The sequence below is a fragment of the Salmo salar genome, chromosome ssa09 (assembly GCF_905237065.1).
Source record: "Salmo salar chromosome ssa09, Ssal_v3.1, whole genome shotgun sequence".
In the NCBI taxonomy this organism is placed as follows: domain Eukaryota; kingdom Metazoa; phylum Chordata; class Actinopteri; order Salmoniformes; family Salmonidae; genus Salmo; species Salmo salar.
Window position 1 is genome coordinate 23,314,460 of NC_059450.1, and position 25,505 is coordinate 23,339,964.

General features: G+C 41.7%; 2 protein-coding genes across 6 annotated transcripts; both read right to left on the reverse strand.

Moving 5' to 3' along the window:
* Positions 1-261: 261 nt before the first annotated feature.
* LOC106610996 (serine/threonine-protein kinase PLK4) lies at positions 262-12,748 on the reverse strand. Of its 4 annotated transcripts, none has more exons than XM_014210781.2 (14): positions 12,523-12,748; positions 11,401-11,496; positions 10,866-10,961; positions 10,371-10,485; positions 9,245-10,232; positions 9,060-9,151; positions 8,611-8,933; positions 8,391-8,495; positions 8,076-8,178; positions 7,816-7,965; positions 7,438-7,666; positions 1,259-1,352; positions 874-1,124; positions 262-690 (listed from the first exon to the last, which is right to left on the reverse strand). In XM_014210781.2, exons 1-14 carry the CDS (start codon positions 12,562-12,564, stop codon positions 591-593), a joined length of 2,784 nt encoding a protein of 927 aa, XP_014066256.2. In that variant the 5' UTR covers positions 12,565-12,748; the 3' UTR covers positions 262-590. The 4 variants fall into 4 exon arrangements, with proteins under 4 accessions (XP_014066256.2, XP_014066255.2, XP_045579453.1 ...); XM_014210780.2 differs by having other exon boundaries at positions 7,438-7,687; XM_045723497.1 differs by lacking the exon at positions 12,523-12,748 and adding an exon at positions 11,703-12,502 and having other exon boundaries at positions 7,438-7,687.
* A 1,018-nt stretch (positions 12,749-13,766) lies between these two features.
* LOC106610995 (heat shock 70 kDa protein 4L) lies at positions 13,767-24,639 on the reverse strand. 2 transcript variants are annotated; one of them, XM_014210775.2, is made up of 20 exons: positions 24,235-24,639; positions 22,724-22,781; positions 22,444-22,584; positions 21,749-21,871; positions 21,490-21,589; positions 20,229-20,362; positions 19,880-20,124; positions 19,700-19,776; positions 19,427-19,578; positions 19,172-19,278; positions 18,890-19,023; positions 18,126-18,322; positions 17,846-17,896; positions 16,929-17,003; positions 16,670-16,813; positions 16,116-16,241; positions 15,878-15,985; positions 15,513-15,632; positions 14,799-14,960; positions 13,767-14,678 (listed from the first exon to the last, which is right to left on the reverse strand). In XM_014210775.2, the coding sequence occupies exons 1-20, from the start codon at positions 24,339-24,341 to the stop codon at positions 14,496-14,498; spliced, it is 2,544 nt and encodes an 847-aa protein (XP_014066250.2). In that variant the 5' UTR covers positions 24,342-24,639; the 3' UTR covers positions 13,767-14,495. The 2 variants fall into 2 exon arrangements, with proteins under 2 accessions (XP_014066250.2, XP_014066251.2); XM_014210776.2 differs by lacking the exon at positions 17,846-17,896.
* Positions 24,640-25,505: the final 866 nt, after the last annotated feature.

A 25,505-nucleotide genomic window follows, 5' to 3' on the forward strand; every position in this document is an offset into this window, starting at 1 on the left:
AAAAACCTTGAGATAAATTGCTATTACTGTTCTAGTGCTTTAGTCCAGAATATTCTTGGGAAAAGTAATTAAATTCATTCCCCCAAAGTTGTGTATTGTGTTTCTCACGATAGGTGCATCTGTCCTGTATACTGATACCATACACAAGTAAGGTATCCAAACAGCCACTCATCCTTTAAATGTTAGTTCTTGCTGGAAACATTTACTTTTACCCATTTATGCTGTTGTGAAGGTGATATGAAGAACAAAAGACCCCTGAACTCTACCCAGCCTGCAGATGTTTATTGCTTCAGCTTTTATGCATCTGACATTTCATGGAGATGATGGTTCGACAAATGACAATATAGAAAATACAAGTTTACACACACATACAAACTATTTCAACAAGATGCTGTACAACATGGGTACTTTATAAAATATATATTCATAATTTGTCATCTGTACATAGAAAATAAACATATTTACAAGCACACTTGAAAGAGGTATGTATGTCACAGTATAAAGCCTATGAAAGTTTCTCCTCCCTGCAACATCATTGCTGCACAGGGACGTGTCAATATAACAGCAAGGGGGCAATGCTGAGGTTTGATTCAGCGGCGTGCTGCTGGACTGGCCAACAGACCCAGGATGGTGGAGAGACAGTGCAGCTTCTCCTTCACAAGCTCTGGCAACTTCTCATTCTCCTTGTACCTGGAGCAACAAAAGTAGGAACATGTCAGCAAAAAGGGTTTGACAACTACCATTCCTCAAATACAGAAAAACAAAACCATCAAAATGACAATGTCGGACTTTGACATAGCACTATCAAACAGTGGTAAAGCCGTGTGTCATTTATTGTATTTGTTATATAGGTGCTGTGTAAGTGTTCAGTACCTGGTGGTCCGTCCCTCTGGGGACGTGTAAATAATACAGGAAACCCCTGCCTGCACCACCAGCTGGGAGCCATCGTTGAACTGCACCCACACCTCTCCACTGGTCAGTTGTGAGGCCCAACCAATATTTGGCACAAAGACAGACTTGAGGACTTTCCCTGCGTTGGCCGTGTGGTCTTGTTTGACCGACAGCGGAGAGCAGTTTTTGTTCACAATGGCTGAGGTGATGTCAGACTCTTCATAAAAGATCCTCTGAAGATTGGACAAGATAAATAAAATAAAGTTCAAAAACAATAACACCAGAAATATCTTACAATTCCTCCATAGAAATGGATGGACTAAATAGCTTAGATCACACAATGTGACGTTGCGTGGGAGAAACTCACAGAGGGAGTGAAACATGGGGGCTGGGGCAGTGATGCCACATCAGCAGTGGCAGGCTGGGACGAGAGGCAGGAGGAGTCTGGGTTGGCAGGTCTCCTGGGAGGGACAAACAGAGTAGCAAGATTAGTGACACAAGGACTGGCTGACATACACTACTGTTCAAAAGTTTGGGGTCACTTAGAAATGTCCTTGCTTTTGAAAGAAAAGCACATTTTTGTACATTAAAATAATATAACATGACCAGAAATACAGTGTGGACATTGTTAATGTTGTAAATTACTATTGTAGCTGGAAACGGCTGATTTTTTTATGGAATATCTACATATGCGTACAGAGGCCCATTATCAGCAACCATCACTCCTGTGTTCCAATGGCACGTTGTGTTAGCTAATCCAAGTTTAGCATTTTAAAAGGATAATTGATCATTAGAAAACCCTTTTGCAATTATGTTAGAACAACAGTTTTCAGCTGTGCTAATTAAGAAGCAATAAAACTGGTCTTCTTTAGACTAGTTGAGTATCTGGAGCATCAGCATTTGTGGGTTCGATTACAGGCTCAATGGCCAGAAACAAAGACCTTTCTTCTGCAACTCGTTAGTATTCTTGTTCTGAGAAATGAAGGCTATTCCATGTGAGAAATTACCAAGAAACTGAAGATCTCCTACAACGCTGTGTACTACTGCCTTCACAGAACAGCGCAAACTGGCTCTAATCAGAATAGAAAGAGGAGTGGGAGGCCCCGGTGCACAACTGAGCAAGAGGACAAGTACATTAGTGTCTAGTTTGAGAAACAGACGCCTCACAAGTCCTCAACTGGCAGCTTCATTAAATAGTACCCGCAAAACACCAGTCTCAACAGGCAACTCTGGGATGCTGGTCTTCTAGGCAGAGTTGAAAAGAAAAAGCCATATCTCAGACTGGCCAATAAAAATAAAAGATTAAGATGGGCAAAAGAACACAGACACTGGACAGAGGAACTCTGCCTAGAAGGCCAGCATCCCAGAAGTCGCCTCTTCACTGTTGATGTTGAAACTAGCATGGAATAGCCTTCACTTCTCAGAACAAGAATAGACTGATGAGTTTCAGAAGAAAGTTCTTTGTTTCTGGACATTTTGAGCCTGTAATCAAACCCACAAATGCTGATGCTCCAGATACTCAACTAGTCTAAAGGAGGCCAGTTTTATTGCTTGCTTAAATCAGGACAAGTTTTCAGCTGTGCTAACATAATTGCAAAAGGGTTTTCTAATGATCAATTAGCTTTTTAAAATGATAAACTTGGATTAGCTAACACAAAGTGTCATTGGAACACAGGAGTGTTGGTTGCTGATAATGGGCCTCTGTACGCCTACGTAGATATTCCATTAAAAAAATCTGCCGTTTCCAGCTACAATAGTCATTTAAAACATTAACAATGTCTACACTGTATTTCTGATCAATTTGATGTTATTTTAATGGAGAAAATTAATTAGCTTTTCTTTCAAAAAACAAGGAGATTTCTAAGTGACCCCAAACTTTTGAATGTTAGTTTATACACAGTACCAGTCAAAGTTTGGACACACCTACTCAAGTTTTTTTTAGTTTTTTTTATTACTATTTTCTACATTGTAGAACAATAGTGAAGACATCAAAACTATGAAATAACACATATGGAATCATGTAGTAACCAAAAAAGTGCTAAACAAATCAAAATATATTTTGTATTTGAGATTCTTCAAAGTAGCCACCCTTTGCCATGACAGCTTTGCACACTCTTGGCATTCTCTCAACCAGCTTCATGAGGAATGCTTTTCCAACTGTCTTGAAGGAGTTCCCACATATGCTGAGCACTTGTTGCATGCTTTTCCTTCACTCTGCGGTCCAACTCATCCCAATTGGGATGAGGTCAGGTGATTGTGGAAGCTAAGTCATCTGATGCAGCACTCTCCTTGGTCAAATAGCCCTTACACAGCCTGCAGGTGTGTTTTGGGTCATTGTCCTGTTGAAAAACAAATGATAGTCCCACTAAGCGCAAACCAGATGAGGTGGCGTATCGCTGCAGAATGATGTGGTAGCCATGCTGGTTAAGTGTGCCTTGAATTCTAAATAAATCAGACAGTGTCACCAGCAAAGCACCCCCACACCACCTCTTCCATGCTTCACGGTGGGAACCACACATGCGGAGATCATCCATTCACCTACTCTGCGTCTCACAAAGACACAGCGGTTGGAACCAAAAATCTCTAATTATTACTCATCAGACCAAAGAACAGATTTCCACTGGTCTGATGTCCATTGCTCGTGTTTCTTGGCCCAAGCAAATCTATTTCTGATTGGGTGCTTTAGTAGTGGTTTCTTTGCAGCAATTTGACTATGAAGGCCTGATTCACCCAGTCTCCTCTGAACAGTTGATGGTGAGATGTGTCTGTTACTTGAACTCTGCAAAGCATTTATTCGGGCTGCAATCTGAGGCTGGCAACTCTAATGAACTTATCCTCTGCAGCCATGTAACTCTGGGTCTTCCTTTCCTGTGGCGGTCCTCGTGAGAGCCAGTTTCATTATAGCGCTTGATGGTTTTTGCGACTGCACTTGAAGAAACTTTCAAAGTTCTTGACATTTTCCGCATTGACTGACCTTCATGTCTTAAAGTAATGATAAAGAGAAATGACAGTTTACCTATTTGAGCTGTTCTTGCCATAATATGGACTTAGTCCTATTTTGTAAAAGACCATCTGCTGTATAGAAGATACAAGACCCCTGCCTTGTCACAACAAAACTGATTGGCTCAAGCGCACTAAGGAAAGAAATTCTACAAATTAACTTTTAACAAGGCACACCTGTTAATTAAAATACATTCCAGGAGACCTCATGAAGCTGGTTGAGAGAATGCAAAGAGTGTGCAAAGCTGTCAAGGCAAAGGGTGGCTACTTTGAAGAATCTCAAATATGTTTTGATTTGTTTATCACTTTTTTGGTTACTACATGATTCCATGTGTTACTTCATAGTTTTGATGTCGTCTATTATTCTACAATGTAGAAAATAGTAAAAATAAAGAAAAAAACTTTGAATGAGTATGTGTGTCCAAACGTTTAACTGGTACTGTATGCATGTACACACGACAAATAAAAGTGTACAAAATAGCCTCTATTAGTCGAGGCATGGACTCTACAAGGTGTCAAAAGCGTTCCACTGGGATGTTGGCCCATGTTGACTCCAATGCTTCCCACAGTTGTCAAGTTGGCTGGATGTTTTTTGGGTGGTGGACCATTCTTGATACACCCAGGAATCTGTTGACTGTGAAAAACCCAGCAGCGTTGCAGTTCTTGACAGACTCAAACCAGTGTCCCTGGCACCCGCTATCCCACCCTGTTCAAAGGCACTTTAATCTTTTGTCTTGCCCATCACCCTTAATCGCACACGTACACAATCCATGTCTCAAGGCTTAAAAATCCTTATTTAACCTGTCTCCTCCCCTTTATCTACACTGATTGAAGTGGATTTAACAGGTGATATCAATAAGGGATCATAGCCTTCACCTGTCAGTGTGTCATGGAAAGAGCAGGTGTTTCTAATGTTTTGTACACTCAGTGTAAATAACTGAAATAGTAACTTTCAGCATTCTGCAAGATGGTACTTTATTTAAGACAGTGGAGGCTTCTCAGGGGAGGACCATCCTCATAAAAATGTAAATTGTAAAAATTATACTTTTTAAATAGAACTATACTAAATATAATCACATCACCAAATATCAAATACATTTTTATTTGTCACATGCGCTGAATACAAGAGGTGTAGACCTTACTGTGAAATGCTTACTTACAAGCCCTTAACCAACAATGCAGTTCAAGAAATAGAGTTAAGAAAATATTTACTAAATAAACTAAAGTTAAGAACTAAAATGTTTATTAAAAAGTAACAAGAAAAATTACAAAACACCGAGGCTATATACAGGGGGTACCGGCTAGCTATCACTGCAGTGTATAAAATGTGGTGAGTAGTTGACTCATAGAGAGAGAAAGACAATAGTTTATCAAATGAATTTCTTCCAAAATGAAGGAGAAGCAAGGGATAGTCATTTTTTTCTGTTCCACTTAGTTAGCACATGCAGCTAATGGAACACCCTGCTCAGAGGGATGCCATTTTAGCTAGCTGGCTATGACTTTCCAACACAACATCTCTTCCAATTGTTAGGGTTTAACCAACTATTTGTTTGCATAACCAATATAATACAACTATTTAAACCTATATAATAAAATTAGTTGTGGTGCATAACTTATGAATACTAATGCTAAACATAAGAGGTTTATATTGTATTAACATAGATTGAGCAACATATAATAGACATGACTAACTGGAGGATTGCTGGCTAGTAGGAGTGTAGGCTGAGTAGACTCGTGACACACACACACACACACAATGCCTGGTTGTGGGGCCGCTCAAGGACAGGTGTATGGGAGGGGCTGGTAGAATGGAAGATAGGACAGTTTCTGCTATTGTGCTACACCTAACTGTAGCACAAGGACAGGCACTGTCCTTGGGTGTCTGACTCTCGGGTACACACATGAAGATGAGCTAGAAGACAACTATGCTTGGCAACAAAGATGCGTCTAGAGGCTGGGACCAGCCTGCACGCCAACGCTAGGATGAGTAAGTTTAAACCACGCTCATCCTCCCTCTGACAGGCCAGCAGTGAGCGGGAGCCATCTCTGTCAGAGTATTTAATGAAAAGCAAAGGATGTGTCACTCAGTTCTCTGTCTGCCCTGCGAGGTGTCACAGTGAGCCCGTATATACGAACATCATATTTACCATAAATGTGTTTGCATTAATTAAAGTACAAAGAAATCAGAAGTTACTCTGTGTTAACTGTTTTATTCCAATACCAGATTGAATTGACGCAACTCGACACAAGTCAAGGTAAGCTTTTGGTTTGACTAATTTATTGCCTCCGGGGCCTGACAGTGTAAATGCTTACTGACTGTACAATAACATTACTGCATGATTGTAGCGGGTTTACTAACGCGTTAGTTCTATTAGCTATGCTGACTATGATGTTACTTTAGCTAAAATGGTGACAACGATGTAGGCTGTGTGTAGCGGTTTGGTTTGGAAAGGTTTTTTCGCCTGGTCACATACAGCTGATGTATTGTGCATTGAAGTCTTCCCTGTGGCTCAGTTGGTAGAGCATGGTGTTTGCAATGCCAGCATGGTGTGTGCAACGCCAGGGTTGTGGGTTTGATTCCCACGGGGGGCCAGTACAAAAAACAAATGCATGAAATGAAATGTATGCATTCACTACTGTAAGTCGCTCTGGATAAGAGCGTCTGCTAAATGACTAAAATGTAAATGTAAAATGAAGGAATACAACGTGTGTTATGAGAGTGAACTGTTTACACATGATCAGCGACTATTTACATTGACGACCCCACCCCTCCATTTGTTTTGTACACTGCTGCTACTCGCTGTTTATTATCTATGCAGTCACTTCACCCTACCTACATGTACAAATTACCTCAACTAACCTGTACCCCGCACACTGACTGCGTACTGGTATCCCCTGTACACAGCCTCTTTATTGTTATTTTGTGTTACTTTAGTTTATTTGGTAAATATTTTCTTAACTCTTCTTGAACTGCACTGTTGGTAAAGTGCTTGTAAGTAAGCATTTCAGGCTAAGGTCTACACTTGTTGTATTCGGCCCATGTGACAAATAAAGTTTATTTGATTCATTCTGCCGATTCTGCCAACTTTTCTTAAACGGAAGCAAACATAACAAAACAGGGATAAACATACCTCGTTTGCAACTGTTGGACTAATGATTACACCTTATATCAGTTAGATGCAGGCAAGAGTGTGCAAGGCGGTATTGAATGTCACTGTCTGTCACCTCAAATTTGTCTCTCGACCTGTGCACCTACGCTGTAAACTTTCAATCATAGGCTAGGTTGTAGCAACCTCATGATGGGTATGGGGAAAATAAGAGTATCATGTAGTTGCCTAAACCTATGCTGTTGCATTGAACTGGGTGAATAAAATATGAATGACAGTCATCCAATATGCTGTAATAGAAATAAGGCCATGCTCATGAAAGAAAAACATCCTCCCTCATCTTAAACGGCACTGACCGCCACTGATTTAAGTGCTTCCAAACATGACAATTTACAGCATTAACACTGACAACAGACACAGTCATGGCTCTCACTCTCACCTGCCGATGGTGATGGGGAAGAAGGGAGTGCTCTTGGCACTGTGCTGCTCTTCTGCAGTGATTGCCGCCTCCAGAGACAGACACATGCTGTGTCCCTCGTCAGACAGCTCCACATACAGCCTGCTCTCTGGGCTGAGGCCACTCAGACCCACCTCCCCTTTCACTGTGTATGACTTCCCACTCTTCTCCACCACCCGGACCAGCTCCGACGTCTTGTGGATCTTTGCTCCTGTCACAGCACAGAGGGGAACTACAGGTCAGGATGATTTAGTTTAACAGTGTGCAACAATAACATTTCAATATCAGAGAAGGACAATAGATCTTATCCTTCAAGTTCATGATGTTTCATATAACTGAGGCTTTGTAAATGGTCCTCACCATCGTAGAAGCACACCTCCAGGTCTGCATTGGGGGAGTTCTCCATCAGCATACACTTAGCAGACTTAGTGTAGAGGGTGACTTTTGGAGTCTTGGATTTCACCAGGAGCACAAACTTGGAGGCATACTGGTATTTCCTCCAGTACTTCTCTATTGAAAAGAAGCAGAGGACAAAGGTTAATTGAAATCAGACTTCCAACATACGTATAAAATTATTTTGACTCATAACAGAGACTTCACTGTCTGGTATTGAGGTGTACCTGGTAAGTCATCATAGCTGCAGATCAAGATATCCTCAGGAGGAGCAGGGGGGCGCTCTAGTACAGGAAAACCCTTCCCCTCATTGGGCTGGTAAATAGTGACCTACAGGTGCATGGTCAAAGGTTGAAATGAGTGTTTTGCCATTATTTAACAAATCAAATGTATTTATATAGCCCTTCTTACATCAGCTGATATCTCAAAGTGCTGTACAGAAACCCAGCCTAAAACCCCAAACAGCAAGCAATGCAGGTGTAGAAGCACAATATATATATCCTCTCTGAAGGGTATGAAGTGTTGTTATTCCTGAAACTCACCATTGAACCATCACAGGATATCCTAAGGACCTCTTTGACCCTCTCCTGGGGGCCCTGGCCCTTGAGAAGCTCCATACACACCTCTCCTGTATCAAGAATACTCACCTGGGGAGAAAGAGACAAAAACCACAGCTGTAGAGCAGGCAGGCATAGCCCTGTCATTGAAAGCAGATCAGGTGAATAGAGACAGGGGGATAACTAGGGGCTTTGTCTGTCTTACCACAGCGTTTTTAGTCTTCTGTCTGATGGGTTTCAGTCTGGAGGCACACAGGGGAGGGAGCACATTTCTCAGGGACTTCTCCTTTGCTATACTTGGTTTGGGTTTGGATAGACTCTGCAGCTCTCCCCCATGTACTCGTTGCCCATTCTCCCAGTAGGACTCAGTGTTTGAGGGGTGGTGCTGGTTCTGGTTGCGGTGAGAACTGGTCCCTCTGCCTGCTGGTTTGTCACTCCAGTAGTTGTGTACACCTAGAGGCTCCCTGCTGCTATGGAAACTGCCACTGCTGCTGTGAGAGCTGACATCCGTGGGCCTCGGAAACGGGCCTGGGGAGGCAGAGAGAACAAACACTGTCAAGCTCATGTATGAAAATCTTTATTTTAGAACTTTTAAATCTTTACATTGGGATGTAAGATTAAGATACAGCAAAGAAAAGAGTAGGTGTAATATACCTTCTTTACTGAACCAATTTTGTACACCTTCTGACTCTTCTAACTGCAGGTTTAGTGGACGTGGTGGTTGTGTGGAATATGAACATCCTGAGCTGAGAACATACATGCATCAGTTAGTCAGACAGACAGACATTTTAATATAAATCACATTCTATTAATTACAGCACACTGGTGTCACATCTTACCTGGCTGTCTGTTTGACAGGCGGCGATGGGAGCCTTCCATGTTCTGTGAAGGGTTGTGGAGTGTCCTTGTAGCTTGAGGACATGGGAAAGGCCAGTCTCCCTGACACAGTCAGCATCTCCTCAGAGTGGCACCTCTCCAGCTCTGCCTGCCCCATCCCCTGGGCTGGAGTGACAGAGGAGCTAGACCGGTCTGAGGAGTGAGCCCTTCGTAGGTACCTGGAGTGGGGCCGTCCACTCTCCCCACCCAGAGCAGCTCTGCTCCTGCCTACTCTGTCTGAGTGCTGCTGCTGCCACTGCTCAACCCCCTCAAAGCAGGCGTTGCTGGGCGGACGGGGCAGTGTAGGGATAGGCATCATGATATTGGGCAAGGCAGGTCCCATCACACGCCTGGCTCTCCTCTGGGGATGGCGGCTGCTGCTGCTGCCGGACGTGGACGAGGTGCAGGCTGTGGAGATGGTGGCGATGCCGCTGTCCATGGAGCCTGGCTCCCCCAGGCTCAGCTCCTTGGTCCTGGCCAGCAGGCTTTGGGTCATGAAGGGGTGCTCCAGCACGGCAGACAGGCTGGGCCGTTGCGCAGGGTCCTTCCTCAGCAGCTGATGGATCAGGTCCTGGGCCTCCTGGGACACATGGCTGGGCATGTCATACTCCCCCAGAACCACCTTGTTGAGGGTGTGCTTCACCGTGTCTGTGTCAAACGGGGGCCGGCCCATCAGGAAGGCATAGAACATGCAGCCCAGAGACCAGACATCAGACTCCAGGCCGTGGGCACTGTGGGTGGCCACCTCTGGGGAGATGTAGTTGGGTGTGCCACACATGGTGAAGTGCTTCTCGCTGGGGAGCTTCAGCTTGGTGGCCAGGCCAAAGTCAGCTATTTTAAGGTTCATATTGCCTGACAGCAGCAGGTTGGACAAGGTCAGGTCCCGATGCATGATGCCATGTGTATGCAAGTACAGCATACCTTTCACTATTTGATGCATGAAGTGCCTTGCTGTAACATGAAAAATAAAGTTAAACAACTGTTATAAAAGGAAACAAGGCAAAGTGTTAAAACATGTTAATGTAGCTTTCATATCATCTTAAGAAATGTATCACTGTTTCACTCTGGTAAAAAAAATGTTTTACTCACCTTCACCCTCTGAGAAGGGCATCTTCCTATCTTTCAGGTATCGACTCATCTCTCCATTATGGCACATCTCCAACACCAAGTACACATAATTACTGTCTTCAAAGTAGTTGTACAGCTGCAAAAGAGTAAAATGACAGGCCAAAATGTTATATCGGGGTTCATGGCACAGCACCACCTTGTGGACTGGCTGTGCCACTTTGTAAAATGTTTGATAATTTATGGCCAGGCACCACACCTTATTATTCTAGCCATTTTTGCTCTAGATGGCAGGAAATGGCAGTATTCAAAAAAGCAAAACTGTGTGAGTCTAAATGGGTCACTACATCCCACCTGTACTCAGCAGCACCACATTTAAAAAAATCATTGGGAGAACCCTGGGGTTAAATGCAGTCATGTAAATGAGTAAATAAGACCTTATTAAAGAATCACCAATTTCAGCACTACAATGATCACATGCCATAACATGTCCAACATAAAATGTTCAACCATGCTTACCTCTAGTATTGACGGATGCTTCAATCGACACTGAATCTCCACTTCGTTACTCACACGCTGGACCATACCAGATTTGTGCATGGCTTTTTTGTCAATCTGCACAGAGAGGGGAATAATAGAGATAATTATACAGTGCATGTGAGCCTTAAAAATGCACTGCTTTAGTCTTGTGGCAAAGAGCCGATCGAACTTCCACAAAGAAACGATGAGAACTATCCAGAGACAGAACAGACTGTCTAGACTCCCAACAGTCCACATAGGACCCATGGTAGGGAGGCTTAGTGACAATACAAGGCTCTGCTAAGCACACCACCTGGTAGTGAGAGGATGATGATAAGTGGGTGAGTTTTCACTGTGTAGGCTGTCAACATTTCCACACTTGTGATTTGTCTGCATGGACTTGACAATAAACACTTTGTAGTGATGAGCTCTTACTTTATGGGATTAATGTTTGTGTTTTGTGGTTCCCTGGGGAGCAACACCATAAAAGTACTGGGATGCAGACTGTATAGCAATTTAGAAAAATTGTTCTTACCATTTTGATCGCCACCTCCAAGCCACTGTTAACTGACTTTGCCCGGTAAACACATGCAAAGGAGCCCTTACCAAGGAGAGTGAGAACTTTGAAGTCCTGATAAAGAGAATTAACAAATGTTTTCACAAAATGAAATACAGAATTCCAAAGTGAATAACATAATATTTACATTACAACAAATATGACTAGAATATGTCCAATAGCTAGGCCTATGTCCTAAAAATATGTCCTAGATGTGCCTGTCAGCTGTTATATATATATATATATATATATATATATAAAAATAATGACTGACGTGATACCTCAATCTGTAACTCCCCAGCTGTAGATATTCTCTCCTCATCTTCACTGACTTTGCATTTAGTTGTCAGGTTTTGAAAGAAATAACGAATGACTTTGTCGAACATCTTCCCTCTGAGATGTATGATGTAGCTGGCTAGACAGCCAGTGAGTAGTACACCACCACAACAACTGTACCAGGCATTTGGTCGTCAGGGAAGCTACAGACTGGCTACCCAACAATGCCAACTGTAAAACCACCAGACAAACGTTGCACCCGTCTTTGCCATATGGCCTTGAATTATCCCAGCTCTCTTCCCGCTAATGAAGCAGGCGTTGTGGTCCCAATCACCTGGCAACAATAAACCGGTGCCGTAAGTCGCGAGGAAGCACCACCGGTGGAGGCTGCTGAAGGGAGGACGGCTCATATGGCTGGAACGGAGTAAATGGAATGGCATCATTTTGATAGCGTTCCACTCCAGCCATTCCCACGAGCCTGTCCTCCCCAATGAAGGTGCCACCAACCTCCTGTGTTGGAGGCATGTCTCAACTGTCAACAACTCGGCTGCAACACCGCTAGTTTTAGCCATCAGCTAACGTCACTCTTCTACATTGCCGACTACGAATTGTGCAAAGTTGGTAACGTTTGTAGACAACTACAGTAGCTAAGTTAGTTTGCTATTTAGCTAACTAAACAGCGTCGGAGTGGCTAGTTCTTGCAACTTCAGCGAGCTAAAATACTTTGTACTAGACTAGCTAAATTAGCTAGTTACAGTAATAAATTAGCCACGCGTTAGCAAGCTAACGTACACAGTAGTACAGTAACGTTAGCGGACAACTCACCTCGATTTTATTACCGATTGAAACACTCATCTTGCTTCTCATGTCTTCCCAATCGATAAAAAAGTATTATTCAATACATGTTCAACCAGGTTAATTTATCCGCGGCCGTAAACGGCCTTTGATAAAAACAAATGAATGTTGCTATTTTATTCCACTCCAAAACTTTTGCATTTCTTCCATTTTGAAAATATCCGCCCGTTACACTCGTGGTCACGTGACTATACACGTCATATTGCAACAAGCAAAAGAAGCCACATTCACTTCGAAGTCCCTAGATTACTCCAGCTGACTCCAACAGGACACGTTTGTTTATCCTTGCTCCCTCAGAACAACACATCTATACATGCTTTATTTCAAAAGGATATTGTATCCATTCCTTATGTCACAACTTACTGGAATACATGTGTCAATAATATCTGTTGGAAAAAAGACTGTTATTATCACACAAATACATGCTTGTTAATAACAAGGTCAAAGAGGTCTCTTTCAGAATGATCCATAAGTATTACCCTATGAATCATTACCTGAAGAAACTCAAAAAAGACATTAACATTAACTGTACTTTTTGTGTTGAGCATCCAGAAACAGTTTTGCATTTATTTTGGCATTGTCTACATGTTCATAGTTTTATCATTGTAAATATTCTTGATTACTTTTTTTTTATGGGAGAATGTGCTGCTCGGTTTCCTTAACAATAAAAAGGATAAAGAAAAACAATTTTACCTCAAATCTAATTGTGCTAATGGCAAAATGTCATATTCATAAATGTAAATTCACTAATGAAAAACCACTCTTCCGTGTTTTCTATTAGGAATTCGAGCAGTACATTAAGACCATTCTACATTCTTCTAATAAGAAAGCTGTTAAAACAATCAATATGTGTGCATCTTTTAAGGTCTTTGTATAATCTGTAATTTGTTGTACCCCCTAGCACATGTTATCATTGTCTGTTTGTATACTTCTTGTATGTATACTGTTTTTTCTCCCCCCAAAAATATATATTCAAAAAATAATAATAAAACATTCACTTCGAGGGCTGCTCGAGCTAAGGGAGCCTATCAGGAACAAAAAGCACTAGATGCATTGAATAAAATAACATCCTCTTTATGTAGTAACATACTCTAGAGACTTGACTTATTAGAGTTTTGTAGCATAATAGTCTTAAATAAGATGAAGATACTTTGAATACACATCTTTAGCACTTTAGTCAATTACATTTCGATCAATAATGAAATAACACAATGTTTGTCTTAAAGACAAAAATAATGCATTTATTACTTGCCGTCTTAAAATCTCATGATTCAAATATGGAAATGGATGAAAACAAGTAAAAGAATAGGCAGCACCTTGCTCTCTTGTCTTGCTACTTGACAGTTGTGGTGTCACCCATTTCAACACTAGGAATGTATCCTGTACACAACTATATGCACTGGCCAGTTTAAATTACTAAAATAATATTTACAGAATCTAGACATACAGACATCTTTTCAAATTAATATATTAAATACAAATATATATAATATGTATTATTGCATACATAGTTTACTAATAGTTTAATCAGCCTTAGCGTTTGTTCAGACAGTAATTCTACTTATGTTCCACTACAAGGTTATGTGCAATAAGAGTCACCTTAGAGATCTGCTTATGGGACTTTTGAAATGCAAACACGTATGGTTTAGAAAAACAATTTTTGGGAGAGCCTGCATTGTTTTAATCTATATCTAATCTTACAATTAATGACTATATATGGTATTGTCTAAACACTCAAGAAGGAGCGCACCATTGTAACATACAAGGGAAAGTCTAAAAAGGTAAAAAACAAACAGGGGGACTCTAAATACAAATGCACAAAACAGCCCGCTGAGTGGTGGTGGACATGGAAAAATGGTCCCTTGATATACTATGTATGTTTGGGTAGACCTGCTCTGATGGGAGCTAGAGTGATGGCAGCAGAGCTTGTTTGGCAGAGGGGCTCAGTCAATCTCCATCTCTCCTGAGGGAGGCTTTGTCTGGTTGCTTCCCTTTGCCTCTCCCTTCCCGTCAGCTCCTTGCCTTGGGCCGTTATGGGCCCCATTGCTCTTGTAGTTCTCCTCTGACACATCCTCTGCTTTGGGCTTCGGCCGGTTGACCACTGGGTTGCATACTTCATCCAGTTCCTAAAGTATAGGTATATGTGGAAGATAGGAACATGCAGTATTATTAAAACGGTAAGTAACTGGTGACGATGTGCCAATAGCATGTCATATGGTTGAATCATACCCTCTTATCACACACACCTGTATTTTGGAAATTATGTCTGCTACTTTGACTACTGGGTCCTGGGCGATGGTGAGCTGGCTCTGGGCGTTCATCTTGCTGTTCATCCAGCCCATGCTTTCATTTACACACTTCTCCACGTTGCTCATCTCCTCAGCATTCAGATGCTGGTAACGTTCATCCTGAGTGTAGACAGGAAACAAAACAATTAGAGCTACAACACCTTTATCTCATTATGTAAATGACCTCATCTATGCCCTCACAAAATAATGAATTCATCTAAATTTCACAGATCGTTTATTACATATTAAGTCCTAGAACAGATAGTGTCACAATTGCTCATACAATTACTATGACATTGACCTAACCAGGTTTGAAAAGTGAGTACAGGCCACAGACGACTGATGAAACTAAACAAGAAAAATGGAGTGTATTGAATATGGAAAAGGTAATACAGGGAAAGTAATTAGCACAATCCCAACAGAGCAGTGGTGTAGTAGTTCACAGAGAAAAAGGGGCATTGTAAATGGTCTCAGCATCATGTCACTGCATCTCACACTGATCTTTAGTGATTGGTGGTTCAATCATAGAAATAGAACGGGTTCAATGTTTCTAAAGTAGGAGATAACAAGCACGCAATAACATGATAATGCCTTTTCTGACATCAGTGCAATCCAAAAAATCTCAAAGATGCTCAAGGATGAAAGGATGCTGAAAAGTATTCCAGTTTTTACCTTCTGTTTGTAAAGCTCCACAGCCTTCAAATAGAGTTGGATCTTCTTGCCCATTTCTTCAAATGCTCTCGGCCTGTCCTCCTGCTCCCTGTGCCTGTCCTGAATGGGCTGGCCAAACCTCTGGAAAATGACATCAGTCAAATCACATCAGTCAAGTCACAAAAAAAAATGCTGAATCACGTACCCAAACCTTCAAACAGAGATTAATGTTTTCAAATGGAGATGACACTGTTCACCTAAATGCCCCAAAAAAACATGTGTTTATTACTCACGTATCTTGCTCCTGATTTCAAAACTGCCATAATAGCAGATGGGTGCAGGCAGAGGCTGGATATAAAAGTCCTTTATGCTAAATGAACACTAACCTTGAGATCTTCCAGCTTGTCCACATAGACCTGTTTGTCTTGGTCCTCTCCCTCCTCATAAAGCCAGTTCTCTGTGTCTTCGAGCATCATTGTCAGACGATTACTGTCCTTTTTGGAAGGTGAGAAAGGCCAAAACAGGTATCAGCAAACACATGATGTATTGCAAAGACTTGTTCTTTGTTCAATGTGGCAATATTTATTTATTAGTTGAAAGGAATATGTTAATCTAGGTTCTTACCTCCTCAGTAGTGTACTTCTCATAGATGCCACACAGTTTGTCCCGCAGGTCGTACACATATTCCTCCACAGCATTCTTAGCATCATTCCTCTCTTTCTCCAGCTTGTCCTGGACGATCATCTGGCTCTGAAGTAGAGAGAGAGAAAAGGAGGGAGCGACAGAGGGAGGCACTTGTGCTGAGAGCCAAAATCAGCCTTCCGCCTCCTCTAATACCCACTCTCAGGCGGCCCAATGGAATCCAGCCACACAAAAATCTATGACACAGTGAGGTACATCATCTGCCACAGTTTTGTAGAAGTGTACAACATAGGTCACTCATGAATGAGACAACTTATGCAGAACTTGCCATTACATTTCCAAAGGTGGTTCAGCTTCTTAACCTTCATACAGAAACCCTTCCTACTCACGTTTTATGTCTTTGAACTAAACAAGGCAGGTAAGTTTTACTTTACAATAAGCTTTCCTTAGGGTCAAAGTTTTTCCCCCAGTCGAAGCGACCAGCATTACAACGAGAATATAACTCAGCTGCTGGGGAGGCCTTAAGAGTGACTCACCTCATACTCCACAAAGTCATTGAGGACCCCCCTGTCCAGCTGTCTGATGATGTTGGCCAGGACGGGAAGGTCAGTGCTTTTCACTTTGACTTTGGGCTTGCTTCCCCCTGCTGCTGGGTCCTGCTTCTCACCACTGACTCTCTCCTTTGTTGGGAGATTAAACAAATAAATCAGTTCCAACACTTATATTGATTCTCAGTGTTTCACAAGACATAAAAGTTTAAGTGTAATTATAGTTTCTTATTATGAATGTATTCACCTTACTGCAGGAACTGGCATCCTCACTCTGCTGGTCCCCCTGGCCTTGACTCTCCTGGTCCACCTGCATTTTAGTCTGAGACAGTAGGACACTCTCACAGCAACATCACCTGAAACTTACAATCAACGCTTGGCTGCTCTCCTTACAGTAGGTTTGACTCATAGACCACCTTAGTAGTGTAATTCACTATGTTACACCTATGTCTATCTAAACCAGCTTACTTCAAGCTGCACACCCCTCCTGTTAAAGTAACTGTGCAGTGTTTCCAGATTTCTATGAAATATGACCTATAATTAATTACAATATGAGTGAAATAGTTTTCCTTCCAAAATATGGTAATTAAGTAAGTTAAACAGCTGATTTTCTGTGTTGGAATGGTGTGTTTGAGATACAAGTTTTAGGTGGAGTTTGTGTTTTTTTTTCTCCAATTTATGCTTTGGCCACAAATACGAGTCAACAACGTTATTTGGGTATGAGTTAACAGAATATGATTTTCACTGGACAGTTGCTTTAATCTAATCAAAATATCTACTGTTCAGAGATGCCAATTAGAATGTTATGATCTGTATGAGTAACACATTCAAATACACTGACATATTGATAATATCAAAGGAGTGGAGGATGATTTTTTTTTATAGCAGACACAGGTACAGCACAGCCTGTGAAGGATAGAGCTATGAAGATGTGGAAAGTATATTAATCTTAATAGCTATTCCACTGGCTTCATGTATCCTCTGGCGTCACACACTGCCAAGCCTGGTTATACAAACACACCCGTTCTCTCAGGCTCAATGTGATGAACCTTAGTGAGACCAGTGCTCCACAGATGAGACCATCATTGGACTTCACCTCGCAGAGGGTGAAGTGGAGTATGAAAAGGGATTGGAGTGAGGGCTAATCACACAGTGACCACAAACCTCCTCCATATAGTTAAAGGTGTCATCTTCAATGAGAGGAAAAGGGTGCAGCTTCAAGAGCCAGGAATAGAGAGAAAATGGGCTTGAGTGAGAATAATCACAGAGAGAAAGACATGAAGTCATATCAGTGCTTTAAGTCTTAGACCTAAGACATTCAAATGGGAAGATTAAACAACAGCTTCTTTGTCGCTCTGAAATCTTAAAATAGTGTGAAGTGGCTGAATAACGAACTTCACAAATGTGAAATTCAGGTGAATCTTCTCACTCCTATCTCTCTTACCTGGTCCTCTGGCCTTCCTTCATTCTGCACAGTGGGTTCCATGTCCATCTGAACATCCTCTCCTTCACCCTTCTGCTTCTCGATCAGGGAGGCACTGGAAACACTGAAGATGCCATGCACGTTGATGCGCACTTTGACCTTCACTTTGGAGCTCTCTCCATCAGGCTGGGGGACCACATTCTGAACAGAAAAACGCCCTGAGAAAGCAAGAGAGAAAGGGATGGAGGGAGAGACGTTCAAATGTCACACCTGATGGAGTCACAGGAAATGAAACAAACACACTGGAGAATTGACATGCCCATCAGAGACAGGGGAAAGAGGATGAGGTCTGACTAGCTAGTAATTGCACTTCTTTCAAACTGAAATCCCATCTGCGACTCCCCCTTATAATGCGCACACTCACACACACAGCTCGGCTCTGTAAATGACTCCTGTGACTCATAGGGACGCAGTGTTCCATGGGAGATTAAGCCTGAGTCCTAATTACCAGCCAGGTGGGAGACCCCCACTATAGGGTTTAAATGTTCATCATCAGGCTGGCCACCAGGGAACACTTGCAGATGGCCATTACAGACATATAGGAGCTGAATTCCATAGAGCACACTGCTCTGTCTTGTAAGGGGATCTCAAGGCAGAATAGCAAAGTGCCATCCGGGTGTTACAGCTAAATATTTTATGTTCAGTGAGACCACCTTCCAATTCCTTGAACAGGTACATTAAAGATGGAAGAACTTCAGAGGCCTGAGTTGAATAAGCAGGTGTACCTATCCTGATGTCCGGGTAAGGCAGCTCCTGTGGGAGGCTGTAGAACGCTTCCAAGTCAAAGGGCTCCTTCTTGTGGAAGGTAATGACTTTGGAGAAGGGTGCTGCATGGTTCTTACTGTACACCTCACATTCTCTGTAGAACAGACAGTGGTGTTGAATGAGGTCAAGACAAACACAGAGGGAAAGACTGAGCTGTAATGTCTGCTCATCTTACTATAAACAACACTGTACCTACAGATGCATGTTTCTTTCTATAGAGCCAGCTGAGTAGGTGCCCTTACCCAACTCCATCTTCTGTGGGGGACTTCCAACGCAGGGTGATGGGAAAGGGAACCACATCAGTGATAGAGAATTCACGCACCTTAAACGCTGGGGACATAATTGCACACTACACACATACATACATAAACAAACACACACCCAAACAAGGACACAAACGCAAACACACAATCACTTTGTTACACACTGAATATTACAGAAAATCATATACAATTGATGGCTGAAGTTTCCATCTCTGTAAGAGGATAGAGGAGTACCTGAAGAGCACAGCCCCGCGCCACAGCCTCATCTGCATTGAGTGTGGTGCTGACATCTTTGCCAAAGAACTTGGAGATCCTCTCTTTAATGGAAGGGATCCTAGTGGCTCCTCCTACCACCTCCACGGCATAGATCTCATCCCTGCTCAGCTCTGACACAAAACACAAACACACAGAGAGGGTAAAATAATACATGTTCTGGTTACTGTTGAATTACTGTCACCACTGATGTTTATCTACTAAATCAAATTCGATTTGATAAAAATGACATACTTGATTGTTCCATAACTGCTTTCAATGGTGCCTCTACTCTCATCAAAAAGGGTGCACACAGTTCTTCAAACTGGACTCTGAAAATTAAAAGGAAGGGGAAAAGTGGAATTATCATTAATGAATATAAATCTCTAAGACTATAGGAAGCTAAACGAAGGGGTCACAAATCGATATGTGTACCTGTTCATCTTGCCTGTCACATCAATGTCATTCATGAAGCACTCAATGTTAATGGGAAGGTCAGAGCAGTTGGCGCTCATCAACTTCTTCAGTTTCTCACATTCCTGAGACAGCCGCAGAATAGCCCTGGGGTTCTCCCTCACGTTGAGCTTGTACCTTGCCTTGAATTCCTCGCAGAAGTTATCCACAAGTGCCTCATCAAAGTTACGCCCACCCAGGTAGGGGTCAAAGGCTGTTGCCAGGACCTGGTTAATTGGCCAGACAGTTAGGTGTTAAATATGGAAGAAATAATGAAAAAGAAGGGTGAAAAATAGTGATAGGCTTCAGTACTTTAGGAAGAAAAATCAACCTTGAGTTTGCCTTTGTTGAAGGCTGATATGGAGACCTGGAATGATGAATGTCCCAGGTCCACGAACACCACATTGCGAGGCTTCTCTTCTGGGGTGGGCAGGTCCTGTTTGTAGATCCCATAGGCCAGGGCCACTGCCATTTAGAAACAACAATATGAGACACTCTAATGAATAACACTACACTACACCACTGCAGGAATAAGAGCATCTTAGTGGATGGAAAGGAATATAAGTAATGTATGTGTTATGTGGCTCAGTTGGTAGAGCATGGTGTTTGCAACGCCAGCATGGTGTGTGCAACGCCAGGGTTGTGGGTCCGATTCCCACGGGGGCCAGTACAAAAAAATAAAAAAATTAATTAAATTAAAATAAATTAAATGCATGAAATGAAATGTATGCATTCACTACTGTAAGTTGCTCTGGATAAGAGCGTCTGCTAAATGACTAAAATGTAAATGTAAAAATCTATAAAGTCATTCTGGTCCCCTAAACCTAATATCACAAAATATGATTATATGTTTATGTAGCTTAAAGGCCTACCCATTGTAGCTTAAAGGCCTACACATCCAACAAGGGGCTTCTCAAATGCCCTCTGTGTCACGTCCTGACCAGCAGAGGGAGTAGTTGTTTAGTATTTTGGTCAGGACGTGGCAGAGGGATGTTTGTTTTGTATGGTGGGGGTTTTGTGTGTGTTGTAGAGGGGTGTTTGATTTATGTGATCCTGGGTTTTGGGTGTATGTTCTAGGTTAGTATGTTCTAGGTTGTATTTCTGCATTCTGTTTAGGTTTTCTATGTTTAGGTTTGGGTGCTGGACTCTCAATTGGAGACAGGTATTTCTCGTTACCTCTGATTGAGAGTCCTATATATGGGTAATTGTTTGGTGTAGTGTTTGTGGGAGATTGTTTCTTGTTTTGCGTGTGTGAGCCTGACAAGACTGTTTTGTTGTTCGTTCTTCATTTTGTTATTTTGGTGTTCACTTTATTTTAAAATAAAATACAAGATGAGCATCCACATTCCTGCTGCGTTTTGGTCCTCCATTCCCGACGACAACCGTTACACTCTGTGAATATCAGTGCCTGCTGATTAAGGGGACAAAACTAAGACTTGCAAAACTGCAGTCTCTAGGGAATCCCAGCCTATTTTGGGATAATGAAATTCCCTAATCAAATCAAAAATGTGTTGTGAAACAATTAAATACACATTAATGCTTTAGACAACTAGAATCAATAAATCTAAAGACACTCTGTGGGAATCACTGACCTGCCGTGGTGTCATTGATCAGACGTAGACAGTTCAACCCTGCAATTTGGGTGGCATCCATCACAGACCTCCTCTCTGCATCGGTGAAAAAACTTGGGACCTATGAAACAAAACTCTTGTTAGAAAAGAATAAACTTGAAATAGGATGGAAATATTTGTCTGGTTAGTTTCATGGTATATTCACATGTGCAGTAGCTATATTGTTATTATGTTGACTAGTTCCATTTTTAGTGTATTGCAATATATTGTTGTAACTCACAGAAATCACACAGTCCACAACTGGCTTCTTGAGGGCGCTCTCTGAAGTTTCCTTCAGCTTGGTCAGCAGCATTGCTGTTACCTGCTCAATTGTGAATACTTTGTCCTCATCCAGGTAACGCACCTATGAATGGGACACAGTTTTAATTTAGGCCATTTAGACCAGTGGTTCCCAAACTGTGGGGTCGGCAGGGGATGTGCAGGGGTCCCCCTCCCCCCAAAAATAATAATAATAATTCACTCAGTCTGGCTTTCAACTTACTCTTGAAAGATGTAATAATAGAATGCACAAGGTGCAATTTCGAAATTGGGTAGTGCATCATCAGTTTTCCTCTTGTCATGTCAGTCATTACATACCATAGAGTGCTATTTAGAACTTCTCAGAAATGTACAGATCAACTAGCCCATGTCGGCTTATGTTTCTTAGCTACCTTTTCCAGCCCATAGATTTTATGGTGATGTTTGAGTCACTCAATATCGCATGAATACACATTAGACATGGCAAAATGTATAGAACTGCAAGAAAATGATATTTTTTGTAGGTCAAATACAGTAGAAAATACAAACAATTGAGCAAAGTAACAATGGTACTGTACATAGTGACAATGGACCATTGGGTGATGAGCTAAAGCGAACACAATATAAATGGAGTGCAGTGAAAAGGGAACAGAGTGGAAATGTGTACAGTGGTGTTACCTTGATTCCAGTGTTGCCACTGGCCAGCTTGTGTAAGCTGTAAGGCAACTTGGGTTTCTCCCCCTGGACATATGGGTCATCGAACGCTCTGCCATGGAACTTCTTAAAGCCATGGACTGTGTTTTTGAAGTTTGTTATAATCTGAAATAAAACATTTTTTTTTACTTACATGTTGATTTGATCCTGACCAATTTGATAATTTCCCCAAAAGTATTTATTTGCAAAATTACATTTGCACAGTACTTGTACTATAACATCTATTCCCATTTGATTATCTTACTTGACCCTTGGCTGCATTTCCAATGGTGCGGTTTTTGGAGGCCAGAGACACCCAAGCCCTGGGGAACCAAAACAAATAAATACATACAAAATATGCTATAGGCCTAATGGTTGATGGTAGGCTACAAGATAGATTGACATAGAAAGAAGAATACTAGTTTAGAACGATGGAGGGTGAAAATCTGCAGATTATTAAGGGAATTTCACAAGGGAGTCTGTGAAAGTATTATGAATTAGGGCAGTAAAATAGAACAGTTCACCTTCAAATATTTAAAATAGTAGCCTGTTCTCTGGGCAGCCGAACGAGTAGAGCAAAGACCGTGCGTAAAGTAGAGGATACCGCACATGCGCAGAAGCTTCAGACCTTTTCGGAAGAGGATTCCGAAGAATTCGTGCTCGTTAATAATATCACTTTCTTAACTAATTTAACTGATACACTTCCGGCATCAGCTCATTGTGTTGCTGACAACGAGTGATTCAGGTTTTTCTATGCATAGAAAAAGATGCCTGCAGTTGCTCTGATGTCATTTTAGTTATTTGGAAATTGTAGTTATTTGCAAGAGCAGGCTGAAATAAAACCCAGGTCATTACATTCCCTCTCACTGAGAGTATTGGTGCTCCTTGCACCGTGGCATGTTAGGAGGAGCAGGGGTAATCTTGTAGTTTTGAGAGGAATTAGTGTCAACTAAACTTTAGGCCGTAAGGCTCCATGTGAATACCCATGTATTCACAGTCACCTCTTCCAATGTCATAACGTGTGTATGATAGTCACATTCACATAGGCTTACAAGCAGCCAATCTAGAGCCTATATTTATCATTGTTCAAATGATTCTGTCCACATGGGAATTTGTCGTACTCTAAGTCTGAGAGCAAAAATGTACCACAACAGTCAAGTCCCAGCAAATGCAATGATGACCGCAAGAAATAAAATGCGATATAGCCTACATTTTGTTGACACTCAATGCATGGGCCTGCTTTGAAAAAAACCCCACAACATATCTTATTTAAAAAATAGAGTAATGTTAACATATTCATTAAAAAAACGATATGACATGAGCTATAGAAAGAAATCACCAACAACATTCGAATACTGAACATTTTGGTCATATTTGGGCGTAGGCTATCGCCAAGCCTTAAAAATCATGTCTCAGAACAGGATAGGATAGAAAAGTGTAAGATAAGACCAAAAATGCCACATACGTATACGATTGCAATTATTAAGTAATTTGGTAAAATTAACATGTAACAAAGACTTCTGAGCATGGAGACGACGTTATAACGTTGTAATACGCAAAGCTGAAAATATACCAATCAATAGGATACGCATGTACATGGAAGAAAAAATACTATCCAATGTAATGTCATTCTCCAATGTAAGATATTCATAATTACACATGAAACATCCATCGTGGAAGCATTTGATCACTACGCCATCAGGTAGGCTACAGCGCGCATCCAGTCGCAAACATTGCGCACAGTCACATTCTATATAGTGTCAATGATATACTTACGGCGTACATCTGTCACTGTATTCATTGGCAATGGTTTCAATGCCGCCGCTTCTGGCAACAGCGATGTAACAATTTTGGAAACCCACATCAATACCTACTACTGACATAATGAACGTAGCTGTTAGCTTGAGCTATTCTACGTAACGACTGCCACTTGACACCTTTCCGAAGAGAAAAATAAAATACTCCACTATGCGTGACTGTAGGCTATTTTAAATTATGCCTTTCGTTTTCAGCATCTATTTTAGCGTTCGTTTACACAGTGCTCACTGAATTACTACCTGTTATGTAAAACAAACTGTTTATAGTCAACTCATTCAACCTAATCCCAGTGAGCCAGGATGTCCACAGGATTCTCTCAGCCTCTATATGGCTACAGTACCATCCGGCAATCCAAGCAAACATGCGCAATTGTAAAGATCAGTCTGGAATGCCTTTAAAACCCGCCCTCTGCTATCTGTTATTGGTTAAAAGTCACCAAAGGTGTATTTGATTGGTGCGACAGACCATATGAGAGAAAAATCTAGAAGTCCTTGAAAGGGAACCTGCCTTTACGTCATGAGTGACAGTGTAGGGCATGGTCTGCTAGTGTAGGGATAAATGGATTTGCCACAAGAAGCAATCCTGCCAGGCAAAATGCTATAAAAACAACAAGTTATATTGACCTCTGTAATACCCTTTTTTGCAGACCACTGGATATACACTAACTGTACAAAACATTATGAACACATTCCTAATATTGAGTTGCACACCCTCCATTGACACTCCACATACAAAGGGATCACAGGCCTAGTGTCATGTCACCATGATACAGATATGTAAGCCTAGGCATACCTCAATGTTGATACATACCAAAGCCAAAAGTATTACTGAGAGGCTGTAAACGAATCGCTCAACGCTCAAGAACCCTGTACTGTACTGGAATTGAACAGGTGCAGCTCAAGGTATGGAGCTGATACCAAAGAGTCAGAGTGCAGTATTTCCAAATATCTTCAATGTCTTCCTTTAGTTATAGCCTACAATTCTAACCACAATACAACACAGGTGAGCTGAATCTTCACTCATATGACCTACTTGGATTCAACGCTGTTCAGCGGCCATGGTGCTGAATCTGTGATCAGTCCTTTGTTTTAGTTGACGTTCATAGTGTAGCTAGCTGTCCATGGTGCTGAACGTTTATGAGCCATGTAGACATTCCCACAGGCTAGTTATTAGGCTATGTGTTCCTGCGGTTTCTACAATTTAAGTGGCCAGGTAGCCTACCACTGCAT

Excerpts from the sequence above, each read along its gene's own strand:
- LOC106610996 (XM_045723497.1), bottom strand. The coding sequence starts at position 11,807 with ATGTTCGACAAAGTCATTCGTTATTTCTTTCAAAACCTGACAACTAAA. Across the intron at positions 8,179-8,390 it reads TATCCTGTGATGGTTCAATG|GTCACTATTTACCAGCCCAA; the intron begins GTGAGTTTCAGG and ends ATGCACCTGTAG. Across the intron at positions 1,125-1,258 it reads CCCCATGTTTCACTCCCTCT|AGGATCTTTTATGAAGAGTC; the intron begins GTGAGTTTCTCC and ends TCCAATCTTCAG.
- LOC106610995 (XM_014210775.2), bottom strand. The coding sequence starts at position 24,341 with ATGTCAGTAGTAGGTATTGATGTGGGTTTCCAAAATTGTTACATCGCT. Across the intron at positions 20,363-21,489 it reads GATCAATGACACCACGGCAG|TGGCCCTGGCCTATGGGATC; the intron begins GTCAGTGATTCC and ends TCTAAATGGCAG. Across the intron at positions 19,279-19,426 it reads CGCGGGGCTGTGCTCTTCAG|TGTGCAATTATGTCCCCAGC; the intron begins GTACTCCTCTAT and ends GTATGTGTGTAG.